Source organism: Molossus molossus, unplaced genomic scaffold (assembly GCF_014108415.1).
Source record: "Molossus molossus isolate mMolMol1 unplaced genomic scaffold, mMolMol1.p scaffold_m16_p_5, whole genome shotgun sequence".
Classification (NCBI taxonomy): Eukaryota; Metazoa; Chordata; class Mammalia; order Chiroptera; family Molossidae; genus Molossus; species Molossus molossus.
In genome coordinates this window covers 26,131,105-26,146,642 of record NW_023425388.1, presented here as the reverse complement: position 1 = coordinate 26,146,642, position 15,538 = coordinate 26,131,105, and the positions used below count along the sequence as shown (strand labels likewise).

At 39.3% G+C, this 15,538-nt stretch overlaps 1 protein-coding gene across 1 annotated transcript in view; it reads right to left on the bottom strand.

Moving 5' to 3' along the window:
- KCNAB1 (potassium voltage-gated channel subfamily A member regulatory beta subunit 1) overlaps positions 1-15,538 on the bottom strand; it is a 327,016-nt gene that overhangs the window by 40,741 nt on the left and 270,737 nt on the right. Inside the window, exon 8 of the mRNA XM_036242904.1 lies at positions 5,623-5,709. Within this exon, the coding sequence (XP_036098797.1) occupies positions 5,623-5,709 (87 nt within the window). The remainder of the gene's footprint in view (positions 1-5,622; positions 5,710-15,538) is intronic.

Sequence of the window (15,538 nt, the reverse complement as noted above, 5' to 3'; positions counted from 1 at the left end):
TTCAATTTAGAGCTTCATTTATTCAGTTGCTCAAATGCTTGTTCATTCATCCATCCATACACCCATCCAATCATCCATATCCTTCTATAAATAAATATTTATTGAGCATCTACTATGTGTCTGGTGTTCTTCTAAACTGGAAATCAAGTTTACAGGTCTGTGTGGTCACATACTGTAGCCACTAGGCACATGTAGCAATTGAAATGTGGCTGGTCCAGCCTGGTCTGGTGTAGCTCAGTGGACTGAGTGTTGTCCCATGGACTGAGAGGTCCTGGTTCAATTCCCGTCAGGGCACATGCCTGGGTTTTGTGCTTGAGCCCCAGTAGGGGTCTGCAGGAGGCAGCTAATCGATGTTTCTCTCTCTCTCTCTAAGAGATCAATAAAAACATATTAAAAAAATATATGGCTAGTCCAAATGAAGATGTGCTACTATCGTGAAATATATAACAAATTTTAAAGATTTAATATAAAAAAAAGAATCTAAAATATCTCATTAATAATTTCTATATTGATTGCATGTAGAAACAATATTTTTAATATATTGGGTTAAATTAAAATATATTTTAGCAATTAATTTTCCTGTTTCTTTTTACTTTTGAATGTGGCTAATAGAAAATTTAAAATACATATGTGGTTTGCCTAATATTTCTATTAAACAGCATTGTTATAGACTATTTGAAGATGATTTCTTCCTGCTATTACTATTTTTTTGTTGTTGTTTATTTTCTTATTTTTATTTTTTTGGACAGATTGAAGATGTCTTTTAGGGAAGATAATAAAATGTAAAGGTAGAAGGGATGATCTAGTGTGGTTAGATGACATTTCTAGGTTTTAGGTCATTAAAATTTTGTTCTGAAAACTTAAATTTGGTTGCTAAATATCTAGGTCAAGTGTTCTGGAATTGAAAAAAAATGTAGGAAAATTGTGATGCTCAGTATTTGCCACTTTCTGGTATTTCCTGAGTGGTCATTGGATATCCTAGATCCCTGAATCTATAGATTCCTGTCTATAGAAGATGGATTAGAAAGAAGTAAATACAGATGGGTTTTTGGCATGGGGGTACTATGGGAATTAAGTAAAGCTAACTTTGATCTTGTCTCTCTTATTTGAAATAAGACAACTGGGTTGTTTTATGTCTGCATTGACCTGCTAGCAGAAAGAAATAATTTGAACTGTAATTAGGTTGGGAATAATATCTAATTACTCAGGGAGTCTGTGAATTTAACTAGTTTTAGCAAAAAACTCTAGGTAAAAGTTAGAAAGCCCAATTCCAAGTGTTTTTAAATTAAAATTTAATTTAAAAATCATCATATCCTCAGATCAACAATTCACGGGCTTCCTTCACTTTTAGAAAGCTATATAAACTAAAACGGGACTCCTCTTTTCTCTGTATTCACAAGTGGCACCTGGGTTATAGCCTCTTTTTATGCCCACGATCCTGCTCAGTCACTTCCGCCCTGGAGCAATGAGAAGAGAATAGATGGAGAAATGAGCCTGGCACTTGGGAATGACAGAAAACCAAACCCAAAATAAAACCCCTCGTGCAGGTCTTCAGACACACAAATGCTCTGTGTCTGTCCCTGTCCTTCATGACTCATTGGCATGAACTTTCTCTTGTCTAGTGACCTCAAGAAAAGATATTAAAATACACATTGAGAATTTATGGAAATGACAGAATTAAGACTATGAGTATCATAGACCATGAGGAACTGTCTAGGACTCTCCTGGGAAGAACACAGCAGCATCGCAAAGAAGAACATGTGCTGATTTATTTCTGGGATTGGACAACAGGCCATCCACGCCAGACATGGCAGCAGAGACGATGGCCTGGCAGGTGCCGTGAAAGGAAAGAACTCACTACTGGGTGAACCAGAAAAAGTAAACGAGGATAGAGGCAAACGTGCACGATTTCCCCTCCACTGTCCGGAACATCTTCCCAAAGCTGTAAAATGTCCAATTGCATGCCATCGCGTTGCCAGCGAAGTGCCACCCTTTCTCCACTGAGTGCCCGTTTGGAGTTCTTACTCACTTCTTGTCTATTGGCTTTCTAAAGAAGAAGGGAAGGCAACCGCTCATTGGATACACGATGCCAATATATTATGAAGAAGATGTTATTGCTAATCTTTTTCTGGCTCAAATGGTTGCTAGATGATAAGTCTAAACTGGATGAAATTCATCTTGATTTATGACAGAAATGTTCCCAATTAACTTATTTTTATGGTGCAAATTAAGTGAGTGGGGCTGGCGTTTTAACAAAGTTAAATCAAAGTTGTTTAAATGTGTCTTGGAAAGCTGGGCTGGGCTCTCTTATTAGGTCTCTGGGGTTTAAAAGAAGGGCCTCAGCAGAGTCTGTTAGCTTGTGTTGTGGCTCCATGGAGTTGTCAGGGCGTGGTTGAAACCAATAAAAGTGATGCACGGATGCTAAGAGTCTACGTAAGCTACCCAGACACATACGTACAGTACAGTGCCAGATTTGATGTATGAAAATGCAGCAATAGCCTTGGCCGGTGTGGTTCAGTTGGTTGGAGCATTGTCCCATGCACCATAAGGTCACCGATTTGATTCCCAGTCAGGGCACATACCCAGGTTTCAAGTTCGAACCCCAGTTGGGGCTCACGCGGGAGGCAACTGATCGATGTTTCACTCTCAAATAGATGTTTCTCTCTTTCTAAAATTAATAAAAGCATGTCCTTGGTGAGGATTAAAAAAAGAAGCAGCAATAAGCACTTGAAAACCGTTGTTACATCACTTATATTTGACAGGAATGGATGTAATTGAGCCTAAAATTGCCAATGTGAGTTGCTGAAATAAGAAAAGTATGTGAATGATACTAAAAATTTTCAGCCATCAAACACACACAAAATGGCTGGGCATGATGGTTTTGTCACTATATTTGAAGAAGAAATTGAATAATTAATTGAGTAACAATGACTAACAAAAATTGCTGTAGGGGTTTCAAGAGTGATTTTGACTACACATAACACGTACTTTCTGGATTTTTAGAAACATTAACAGCCCTCCTAAGGTAGACCTCATTGTACATGTACAACTTTAACTCACACATATACACATATGATTTACAAAATCATTGCAAAAATTAATCTTAATTACATGGAATCCAGAAACAGCTTGGACACCATTCTTTCGATTTTTAGAGGAGCAATCCCTGTTTATTTCTTATTTTCTTATTTCCTATTTCTTCTCTCTGTTGCCCAGATCAGTACTTTCCTCTGTTACAGTGAAGTAGAAGAGACAAAATGTACAGAAAGAGTTTTCAGAGACTAGTATCAAACTGGTATTTCTGTTAGGCCCACCTTGGAACAAATGAGTACAAGAAGTTTAAAGACATTTTCTGAATGCTAGGGAGAAATCACAGGGAAGCTGTCGTAACCGGAGCAAGTCCTGTGCCAGGAAATTGCCTGTGGTGGGTCCCTGCTAGGTCATCCCAGAGGAATGACTCAGAGCCTGAGGGGCCGTCTAGGGAGTGGGAGGGGCCATCGTCTGGTGGGGGTGGGGGACAGCAAGCTACATTGCAGCGTGAGGTGGGTGATGGCCTCATAGCTCCTTGACCTATTTATTCAACAAGTGCGGGTTCTTCAGTAGCCCTCTGAACTTGGGCAGTGACTCATGATAAAAGAGCTTTCTATTCTGCTGTGTGGAATTTTCTATAAGGAAATAAGGGAAAATGTAAATGTTCTCTGATTTCAGCAGAGACTAGACAATGCTGCAGTTCTTATAAATTTCAGGACATAACCAGTGTTGCTACAACAGACAGCATATCTTATCAGTATCACAAAGTTTGGCTCCTAATTAAGAATTTCCTCTTTCTATAGGTATATAATGCAAATGTGTTTGAGAGACTCTTAAATTATATCCCCCAAATTAAAGATATGGTAGGATGGGGGAAAAAAAGACTGAAAAATTCCAGATGTTCTTCTATTCCAGTGGTTTTCAACCTTTTTCATCTCTTGGCACACATAAACTAATTACTAAAATTCTGTGGCACACCAAAAAATATATTAAACATTTTGCCAATTTGACAAAAACAAAAACAAAAAGGCATAATTTTGATTCATTCACACCGGACGGTTATTGTTATGTTGACTGTTGTCATGTTTTATTTGACAATCGAAGGGAGAAGAGGCCGTGCCCCTGACTAAATAGTCAGGTATTACATGTTTTAAAAATTCTTGGGATGCACAAGTTGAAAATCACTGTTCTGTCCTGTACATGGTGTAATTACAAAGGACACCTTTCCAAAGGAAAATATCACTGGACTTGAAATGGGAAGTAATTTCAGTTTTTCACAGCCCCCACTAAACAGTATTGTATTTGACACTTACAGCCACTAGGTCGCTTTAGTGCTCTGTCTTAGTGTTTCCTCATTGAGAACAGTGAGCATATTATCCTTGCAAAAAAGCACTTCTTAGATTAAACACATTTATAATTTGTTTTATCAAACACCTATTCTTTGCCTTGATAAAAATATGCGTCTTTATGTCACTTCCATGGACAATTTCTTATGAATTTCCAACACTGATACTATTTTATAGTAAACTCCTAATTTACTCAGAATCAAGACAGCAGAAAACTCTAGGAGAAAATTATATATTGGTCAGAAAAGCAACCTACAGAAAAATGCACATGTATTTTGATCATTTCTAACTTTTATAGCCCAATAGAAAGAATAAGTCCTTATAGAACCTGGTGTATTATAAGATCCTGAACGACCTTTTGAATCATCAAGGACAGATTTACCTTCAGTATAATTTTATGTTGATCACTCTATCCTAATTCTTTGAAAATTTATACATGTATGTCCTATTGTAAGCTTCTAAGAACAAGAACATTCTTTTTTCCCTCTTCTCCCAAATATTTTCATTCTCATTCACTCAGGTAAGTAATAACCCACGATTATAAACCCCAGTTAACTAGGACATTCTTTTTAATTTGTCCTCCCAAAGTATCCTCTTTCTCAATAATCCTAGGTAGGTTCCATAAATAACTGTAAGTGGAAAAAAATCGGTTTTTAGGAATGTTCTGAAAGCTTCCACAGGAGACGCTTAAATGATTGTCTTCAAACAGTTGTAACAGAAAGGAAATAAAATGTTGAAGCACCCCGAGAATCCAAAACCAAATTGCAGCAGAGAGTCTCATTTTGAATAGTGGCTCCTGCAAGACCTTTGCTGCTGGTGCCGCCTACCACTGTTACCACAGGTGGGAAACTAATCAGACTGAGAGGCATTATAAAACAGGAAGCCCCTCGGATGACTTACTTCAACATAATGATTGGCTGTGTTATAAGCTTCCCTTCCAATTAATTTTATTATTTTAGTTGACGGAATCACAGAAGTGAGAAGAGCCGGGAAAAGTGAGCACTGCACCCAGCAGAAGCCACAGTCCCAATGCCTGCAATTACTTGATAAAACAATGAAGATGCAGGATGCTGAGCATTGGCTTTGAGGGTAAATATTGAGGGTGACAGACATAGACTGGAAAGGTTTTTATTTTTCGTATTCAGTCAAATCAGTCTGCATATATTTCATGTCCTACTGTGAGTGGAATAAGTCTTCAAGCTAGAATCAGAAACTCTAGAGTCTTTTATTACATTTCTTTACTCACCTTCCATGGGGGTGTTGCTGTCTGGTCGATTTGCAAAGACTACATCCACATACTCGAGCTGCAGCCTCTGGAGGGAGCCTTTCAACCCTGGGAACAGAAGCAGGGCAACCAGACAGGGACAAATATGAACACTATCAGAAAGAGTGGAAATTCGGTTATCTTTAAGAATTTACTTAAAAAAAACAAAACACATCAAAAACAAAAACACTGGACTAGTTTAAAAAAGGCACTGAATACAATGAAGTGTTAATTGACCCCTAAAACCTTGTAAAAATATGTCAAAGGCCAATTTTGTCCCCAAGAACGAAAAGTCTCAGAATTTTCTCTCTGACTTTCGTACTCTAACCACACTGGAAAAATACACACTTGGTGACAACCTTGCAGTGACTTACGTGTGACAGTATCTAGAAATGACGTTTAGAGTAAAAAGCAGCTGAAGAGTTTCTTCTTGAAAAATGCAAATTAATGTCATCTATTTAATTACCTAATGGGCTTATAATGGGATGGAGATATATTTATTGTACAGTAAAATACAAAACTAATATAAATCAGAAATAAGTGACTCCCAACTCCACAATGGGGTATAACAGGAATAAAAGCATTGGCAAGTGAGGGCGTTACTCAACATCTGATTGGAACCAAGTTCGAAGAAACTGAAATATAGCTGAGTCTTCCCATTTTTGCTATTTGCCATTCTTTTGGGGAGAAGCAAAAATACAAGAAGCTATAAAGACTGAAGAGGTAATATAAAGGACAAAGTGAGAGCTTAAAATAAAATCTGGAACCCATAATCTATGTTTCAACCTTAACTATTTGGTCACATTCCTATGAGTATTCAGAAAAAAATTTTTAATTTCAGTAAAATTAATACCTTCCTTGAAATAGAATGCATCGCAGATAATATTGTACAACCAAAAGGATGACAGTGATCAAGAGTCATTTTATCTCATTTCCATGAGGCACAGCTTTTCCTTATCAGCCTTTTTAATTTCTCAGGAAGACCGGAGGTTTTTCTCTGTTTTATTATAGGCATAAAATTAATTGCATGTTCAATGAGGCTCTTATAAATTTAAATTTGGCTCATTTAAATCTGATTTCTCAAACGGGTGTATTGGCCAGCCACGATGACCTTTCTGACAGGAAAACGAAGTGTTTGAGTATAGTTCCGGAAATATTTTTCATTCATTAAGAAAGGATTGTCTATGGTGGCAGCTTGTTAAAAGAAGTATTGATGAGAAGATTAGGGCAGACAGGTGTTATACGGTCTATGTCTGCTCTTTTAAAACTGCGATGACTTTCAGGCTCAGGGTATTACCAGCTATCTCAAGGGGCAGCTTGCAATTAAATTTTCCTTAAAAAACACTATGATATGAGCCACTTTTTGGAAGCGGTTGTACGTATGGAGAAGGCGGGGGAGGGGAGAGGATAGTGAAGCAAACAGATAAATAGGGTGTTACAAGGTTGAAAGGTTGGAAATCTACCCTAGTATGCTGTGTGATTTCACTTGGCTTATGTTACCTTTTCAGTGACTCAGTTCTCTGATCTGCACCGGGGATGACAGTGCTTTCTACCTTCGGAATTGCTGCTCCAGAGAGCAAATAAAATCAGTTGGTAAGTAGTTTGTAAGTGGAATAGCCTATGGTAGCATGGTAATTCTAATGGCGGTAATCCCATATGGAAAGGTTCAGAATGAGAGGTGCCAGCCACGAAATGCCACATATTTTTCACTAGACCCCTTGGTGTTGGAGGGAGGCATTTAGTGACATTCTGGCCCACGCCTGGCACTGAAAACAATGTCCTCCTTTCTAATGATGGCCCTCTCCTTCTGTGTCTCTTCTAAACTGCTCACGGTGGGCTGGGAGTAAGCAGGAGAAGAAGCTATGACTGACTTGGCCCTATAGAAATGCTAGATGATAGGTCACGACTTAAGCCATTTACTCTTTTATACCATAAGCTTGTTCTGCATCCCAATTTGATTCTGAAAATGTGCTGGGCTCTGGGAGTATAAAGATGTATGGACATTATATTCATTCCCAAGGAGCTAACAGTGCATATTGAAAGCACCTATTTGCATAGGTTCATTATTCAAGGTAATAGTGTGTACCCCCAAATAGTGGCATGGACTTGATAGAAAGGTCCTTATAACTGGGAAGCAGAGATTCAAGTGTATTCATGTAATAATGTAAGAAATAAGGTGTTGTAGCATGTTAGTGATCCACCTGGTCCCTCTCTGACTTTAAAGTGGAGTAAAAGGAGATTGTGCCCCTTTGAGACACTATCCACTCACTTTGGAAATCTCAAGTCTTGTAATCTGTGGTATGAATCATGGATTTAACTCTTCATGAGATGAAAAACATTGGTGGGGAAACTGGAAGGTAGGAAATGGGAGTGAAGCAGGGGAAATGGTATTTCTCTGAAATATGTAATAGGAGAGGTTTTCATTTTGAACTGATTACTCGGTGTGCTGAGAATGACCTGCAGGGGGCAAGAGTGAAAGCAGGGAGAAAGACCACGAAGGAGGCTACAAATGGACCAAGTTGGTGAAAAGTATTCAGTTAGGGGACAAGGTTTATTAGTAGAAATAAGAGGACTTGCTGGTGTGCTGGATCAGAGTTTGGAGGTAGAGGAATCAAGGATGACTCTTGGATTTTGGGCCTGAGAAGTGAAATGGCTGTTAGCAAGATGAGGAAGTCAAGGGAAAAGCAGGTTGGTGGTGGAGGTGGTGGGAGCCATGAGAGGTTCAGCAGCATGTCAGTGGACCACACAGGGAGCTCTTAGCAGCTGACTGGACCAGCCTGGTATTCAGACAGAGGTCCAGATGCAGGTGAGACACAGGATTTGGATCCAGAGTACTAATTCGGGCTGGCCTGAATGACCTCGCCTATGTCTCTCAGCCTCTCCGGGCCTTAGTTTCCTCATCTGTTCAAAGACAAAATGGAGCTAGATGAACCTTCTTCTTTGAACTTTCATGTGATTGCAAACCAAATCAGGTAGTCCTTCCTTTTCCTATTTGGATGCTTTGATCTTGTAGAAATAGCTAAATCATAGCAACATAAAAACATACTTAACAAATGTCTCCTTGAAAGCCATTTAGAGTTATTTCCAATAAATAGTCAAGTTCTATCTCCACTTAGCAAATGTTTGTTAAGCACGGGCTTGGGGCCAGGTATTGTTTTAAGTTTAAGTAGACATACAAAAATACATTAACCTTGGCTCTAGAGGGGCATCCAGACCGCTAAGGAGGTAAGTGCTCCAGGGTTGTGAGTGCACTTGCTGAAGGCACTTTGACGTTAGCTTGTCCCAGTGTCTGTGGGAATGAATACAAGAGAAGCAGGGGAAATGCTCCCTGCCCTTGAGGAATGTCTAGAAATTAACTGGCAATTCCTCAAAAGTCCACAGAATAATAAATTATGTTATACAAAGAAAGTAGCTTTCAAGTGACTACAGTAAAGAGAAATCTGAGTTCATTTTTCTTTTAGGGGCTGAAGTTTAACAGGAACTATATTGTTTACAAGGTGATTCAGTTTAAGCCTGTTTTACAGGCGTCTGTCTAGAGACATGCTCATTGCAGACATTAAGCAGATTGGCTTACAGGTGGGTCAGGTGCTCAGCATTGCAGTTTTAACTGTAGAAACAAGGAAACTGGTAGTTTGGAGATTCTGCAAGGGTTTATTCAAATGTGCTGTATCTTTTACATCTATCATACATTTGATTTCCTATCTAGCTTGAAAAAAAAAGTTACCATAAGTAATGTACACAGTTTTCCTATATAATTTTCGAGGTTCTTTTTGGCAGACCTCAGTCATGATTTAAGACACCCTTGCTTTTTTTATTTGAATAAAGACTGCACTGTATTAGGACAACATGTGTGCCTGCCTCTCCTGTTGTGAAACATGATTATCCTGGTGGATAATTTCTATTGCTATGAACATGATACACTGAGAAGGAATCCTGTGGTGAATCCATTTGTTATAAAATTTATTTTTAAATTAAAACCTAATAAATTGTCTTTTTATTTATTTATTTTTAAATTAAATTAAACTTTTTTTCTAACTTACCTTAATTGTTGAATGTATTACAGATGTTCCTCATTTTTCCCCTATTGACCCCTCCTCCCCACTCCTGCCCCCCTCCTGCCTTTCCCCACACTGTTGTGAGTCCATTGGTTATGCATATATACGTATAAGTTCTTTGGTTTATTTATTCCCCTCCCCCAACCCCCTTCTCATCTGGCAACCAACAAAATGTTTTCTGTATCTATGAGAATGTTTCTGTTCTGCTTGTGCATTTTGTTTGTAGATTCAATTGTCAATAGATATGTATTCATAGTCATTTTGTTTGTTCATATTTTTTTATCTTTTTCTTCAAAAAGACCCTTCAACACTTCATATAATAATGGTTTGGTGATGATGAACTCCTTTAGCTTTTCTTTGTCTGGGAAAGAAACTCTTTATATGGCCATCGATTCTAAATGACAGCTTTGCAGGATAGAGTAATCTTGGTTGTAGGTTCTTGCTTTTCATCACTCTGAATATTTCTTGCCACTCCCTTTGGCCTGCAAAGTTTCTTTTGAAAAATCAGCTGACAGTCTTATGGGAACTCCCTTGTAAGTAACTAACTGCTTTTCTCTCGCTGCTTTTAAGATTCTCTCTTTGTCTTTAACCTTTTGCATTTTGATGATGATGTGTCTTGGTGTGGGACTCTTGGGGTTCATCTTGTTTGGGATTCTCTGTGCTTCCTGGACTTGTATGTCTGTTTCCTTCACGAAGTTAGGGAAGTTTTCTGCCATTATTGTTTCAAATAGGTTTTCGATTTCTTGTTCTCTCTCTTCTCCTAGCACCCTCAAGATGCGAATGTTGGCATGCTTGAAGTTGTCCCAGAGATTCCTTACACTATCCTCACTTTTTTGGATTCTTTTTTCTTTTTGCTGTTCTGATTGTGTGTTTTTTGTTTCCTTATATTCCAAATCAATTGTTTGCTTCTTGGCTTTATCTACTCTACTATTGAATCTCTGTAAATTATTTTTTATTTCAGTTAGTGCCTCCTTCATTTCTGACTGGTCCTTTTTTATACTCTTGAGGCCCTCACTAAGTTCACTGAGGTTCTCACTAAGTCCATTGAGCATCCTTATAAGCAGTGTTTTGAACTCTGCATCTGTTAGGTTGTTTATCTCCATTTCACTTAGTTCTTATCCTGGAGTTTTGTTCTGTTCTTTCATTTGGGACCTGTTTCTTTGTGTTCTCATTTTGGCTGCCTCCTTGTGTTTGTTTCTATGAATTACTTATCGAGAGGTATGGGGCTATCTGAGACCAGATGCTGCTTGTTTGAAAGAATTTAGGAAAATCTGAAGCAGGATCCAAGACAGGCCAATTCTATGGTAAAGCAACTGGCAATAGCTTGGGTGGGCCTGAAAGTTGGGTGGGGCGGGGCCTCAGGGAATCAACAGGGCGAGGCAACCAGTGTGAGCCAGGTTGCTGGAAGCCCAGATATAGCGGTTGTCTGCCGCCCCAGGGAAGGGCTCACCAAAGGAACAAAGGCCTCTGACAGCAAGTCTGTCCAGAAAAAGCTGCCTCTCCAGCCCTCGCTCCAATGCCAAACAGTTCTTCCCCATATGTCTCTGGTGCCTTTCAAGCTGCTTCCCCCATGCTGGAGCCTGGAGGGTGAGAGTCCGAGTAAGTTTGCTCATGGGCCCTTTAAGAGGAGCTGCCTGGGGCTCCCGCAGCCTCAGCCTCCCTGAGCCTCAGTTCCCGCTGGTTTTACAGCCAGGAGTTATGAGGACTTCTCTTCCTGGCACTGAGCACCTGGTGTGGGGTGGGGACCCCTCACTCCTCAGGGAGGACCTTCCCAGCCGAGGTGTCCTCCTGATTTTTATCTGCCACATGTGGGTGTGGGACCAGCCCATCCACCCCCACCCTCCTACCAGTCTCGATGTGGCTGCTTCTTTAATTTCGTAGTTGTAGGACTTCCCTTAAGCTTGATTTCAGGCGGTTTTGAATGATGGTTGTTCTGTAGTTTAGTTGTAACTTTGATGTGGTTGTGGGAGGATGTGATACCGTGTTTACCTGCACTGCCATCTTGACCGGAAGTCTCCATAAATTGTCTTTTTTTTTTTTTTTTTTATCCTCACCTGAGGACATTTTTCCATGTTTTGTTCAGGTAGAGTGGGAGGGGGAGAGAGGAAGTGAGAGAGAAACATCGATGTGAAAGGGACACATCGAGTGGCTGCCACCCGCACGACCAACCAGGGCCGGGGACAAACTGCAACCGAGGTACATGCCCCTAGCGGGAACCGAACCCGGGTCTCTCAGGACCGCAGGCTGACTCTCTAACCGCTGAGCCAAACTGGCCAGGGCCATAAATTGTCTTTTTAAACAAAAGCTCAGCTAGTAGGGTTTAACATTTGCCATTCATTATGGAAGTTTAAACAGAGCTTTCTCATATTATTTTCTTTTTCTATTCCTAAAACAATGACAGTGTGTTTGTGTTTTGAATCACATAAGAAAACTGTTGTTTACCTGAAAGGCAAATACAGACTTAGAACCAGCTTTCTTAAAAGCATACAAACAATTTACTTATTCCTACACTTTGGCTTACCAAACCACACCTATTCTTTCACGTTAGATACTAAAGAAATTTGATCTGCTGATTATTTTTCTTTTTCTTTTTTTTTAATCCTCACCTGAGGACATATGTTTTTTGATATTTTTTTCAGATAGAGTGGGAGGGAGAGAGGGAGAGAGAAACATCGACGTGAAAGAGACACATCAAGTGGTTGCCACCCACACGACCCAACCAGGGCTGGGGACAAACTGCAACTGGGAACTGAACTCGGGTCTCTTGGGACCGCAGGCTGACTCTCTAATCACTGAGCCAAAACGGCCAGGGCTTCTTTTTCTTTTTAATTTTTATTTTTTAACTTATCTTTATTGTTGAATGTATTTATAGATGTCCCTCCTTCCCCCCCCTTAACCCCCGTCTCCACACCCCCGCCCCCCAAGACTCCCTCCTGCCTTCCCCACCCTATTTTTTGTGTCTTTTGGTAATGCATATATATATATAAATTCTTTGATTTCTCTCTTCCTGCCCCACCTCTCCCTTCCCTTTGAGGTTCATCAGTCTAACAACCAATTTGTACTTCTTAATACCTTCATCTTTTCACCCATTGCCCCATCCCCCCTCACATCTGGTAACTAACAAAAAGTTTTCTGTATCTATGAGTCTGTTTCTGATCTGCTCATTTTGTTTGTAGATTCAATTGCTGATAGATATGTATTTATTGCCATTTTATTGTTCATATTTTTTTGTCTTTTTCTCCAAGAAGACTTGTCAACATTTCATATAATATTGGTTTGGTGGTGATGAACTCCTTTAGCTTTCTTGTCTGGGAAACTCTTGATATGTCCATCAATTCTAAATGATAGCTTTGCATGATAGAGTAATCTTGGTTGTAGGTTCTTGCTATTCATCACTGTAAATATTTCTTGCCTCTCCCTTCTGGCCTGCAAAGTTTCTTTTGATAAATCGACTGACAGTCTTATGGGAGCTCCGTTGTAGGCAATGAACTGCTTTTCTCTTGCTGCTTTTAAGATTCTTTCTTTGTCTTTAACCTTTTGCATTTTGATGATGATGTGTTTTGGTGTGAACCTCTTTGGGTTCATCTTGTTTGGGACTCTCTCTGCTTCCTGGATTTGTATGTCTGTTTCCTTCACGAAGTTAGGGAAGGTTTCTGTCATTATTTTTTAAAATGGGTTTTCAATTTCTTGCTCTCTCTCTTCTCCTTCTGCCACTCTCATGATGTGAATGTTGGTACATTTGAAATTGTCCCACAGGCTCCTTACACTGTCCTCATTTTTTTTTGGATTTTTTTTCTTTTTGCTGTTCTGATTGGGTATTTTTTCTTCTTTATATTCCAAATCGATGGTTTGCTTCTTGGCTTCACCTACTCTACTATTGATTCCCTGTAAGTTACTTTTTTTATTTCAGTTAGTGCATCCTTTATTTCTGACTGGTCCTTTATTATGCTCTTGAAGTCCTCACTAAGTTCATTGAGTGTCCTTATAAGTAGTGTTTTGAACTCCGCATCTGTCAGATTGCTTATCTCCATTTCATTTGTTGTTTTCCTGAAGTTTCATTCTGTTCTTTCATTTGGGACATGTTTCTTTGTGTTCTCATTTTGGCTGCCTTCCTGTGTTTGTTTCTATATATTAGGTAGAGTTGCTATGTCTCCTAGACTTCTAGGGTGGCCTGTTGTAGTAGGTGTTCTATAGGGTCCAGTGGCACAGCTGCCCTGGTCATCCTGCTGGGCCCTTGAGGTACACCCCTTGTGTGGATTTCATACCCATCTGTTGTAATTGAGTCTTGATTGCTATTGGCAAGTCAATGGGACGGTTTTATTGAGGCTGATCAGCTGCAAGGACTGGCTGTGCCCACTATCCACTGACCTCTGATTACCTTGGATGATCAGCTGTGCAGGGGCCCACCAGTGCTGAATTTTAACACTGGCATAAATTTGTGTAATGGCTAAATGAATAGACTTTCAGAGCCTGAGGGGACCTTGGGATTCTAAGTGGATATAATGAACCTGTGAGTGAAATTCCTAGTGCCTCTTTGTGAATCTAAGGAGAATGTTATTCCTTACTGGATCTAAGGAAAGGGCTCATTAAAAGGTCTTTCATATGCTTTTTTTCAAAACAACATTACTCAAAAGTCAAGCTCATTTTACACTTTATAAACTAACTCAGGTGGCCAAGGTCACCCAACACACAGAGGCCTGAACTGTACATGAATTGGGCTCCTGTTTTATTTTTTAAGAGCAATTCTCAAATTTAATGTGCATATAAATCTCCAATGTCAAATAAGTTCACCTTCATCACAACACAAGTACCAGTAAAACCTAAATTTTATAAATCATTCAAACTTTATTTTGTGCCTAGAAATCTCATGCCCCCCCCTTTTCTCTGCAAAATTCACTCAATTCCCTAATTAAGCCAGCCTAGAAATATCCTTTTTGCAGACTCTTTTGTACTCATGATTATTTTTTGTCTTTGGCCAAAACTATGAACTGTAAAATAACAGCAACAATAACAACATAGTAATAATTGATCTCAATTATTTTTCAATCTTGGAAGTTTGAAATTTTGTGTTAAAGTTTGAATCTGGGTCAACTGGAATTTCAGCTGAACTGGTTTATCCATCCTGAGAGATTAGTTCCTAAGAGAATCTCTGACTTATTTAAAAGGAAAGAGAATTTAAGGATTTCTATTAAGTTGAATGAGGCCTCAAGAAAACTGATCTTAAAAAGAGAGAATTCTGAAATTATGAACAGACACTGGTAAATATTAAAGCCACGGAGATTCGGTAAAAAGCCCAGTAGCACGTTATTCTTTTTCTCTTCAATTTTGTATTTCTTTGTTGATTGCCAGTATGAAGCATTTTCAGAATCTCCTTTTTAATCAATTAGAGTAAAGAGAGAAGGAAAGAAAAACAACTCTCTAGGCAGCACAGTGCTGCTCTGTTTGTTCAATTTGTTGCTACAAGCTGACAGGTTTATTTCCTGTTGACAAACTGTTCGATGGCACAAGTCATGGGGCAGTGCTGGAGCAGGAAGGTAACACTCTTGAGAGACAGGTCAAACTGGACACCAAAGCCTGAGAAGGGATTCTATTTGGGTGAGGAATTTGGAAGCTTTCTCTAGGGCTAGAATGAGGTCATTTATTACGGCAGCCTCAGAGTGTTACTTAGTAAAGGGTGTCCTTACCCATAGAATGGTGACGAGGAGTTGCACTATCAAGAATGATGATGATGATTAAGTGGTTATTATGTGACAGACACTGTGCTCAATGCAAATTACCTAACTTCAATCTATGTATAGTAACACCATAAGGTAGGAATATTTATAGCCCATTTTATATTGAGG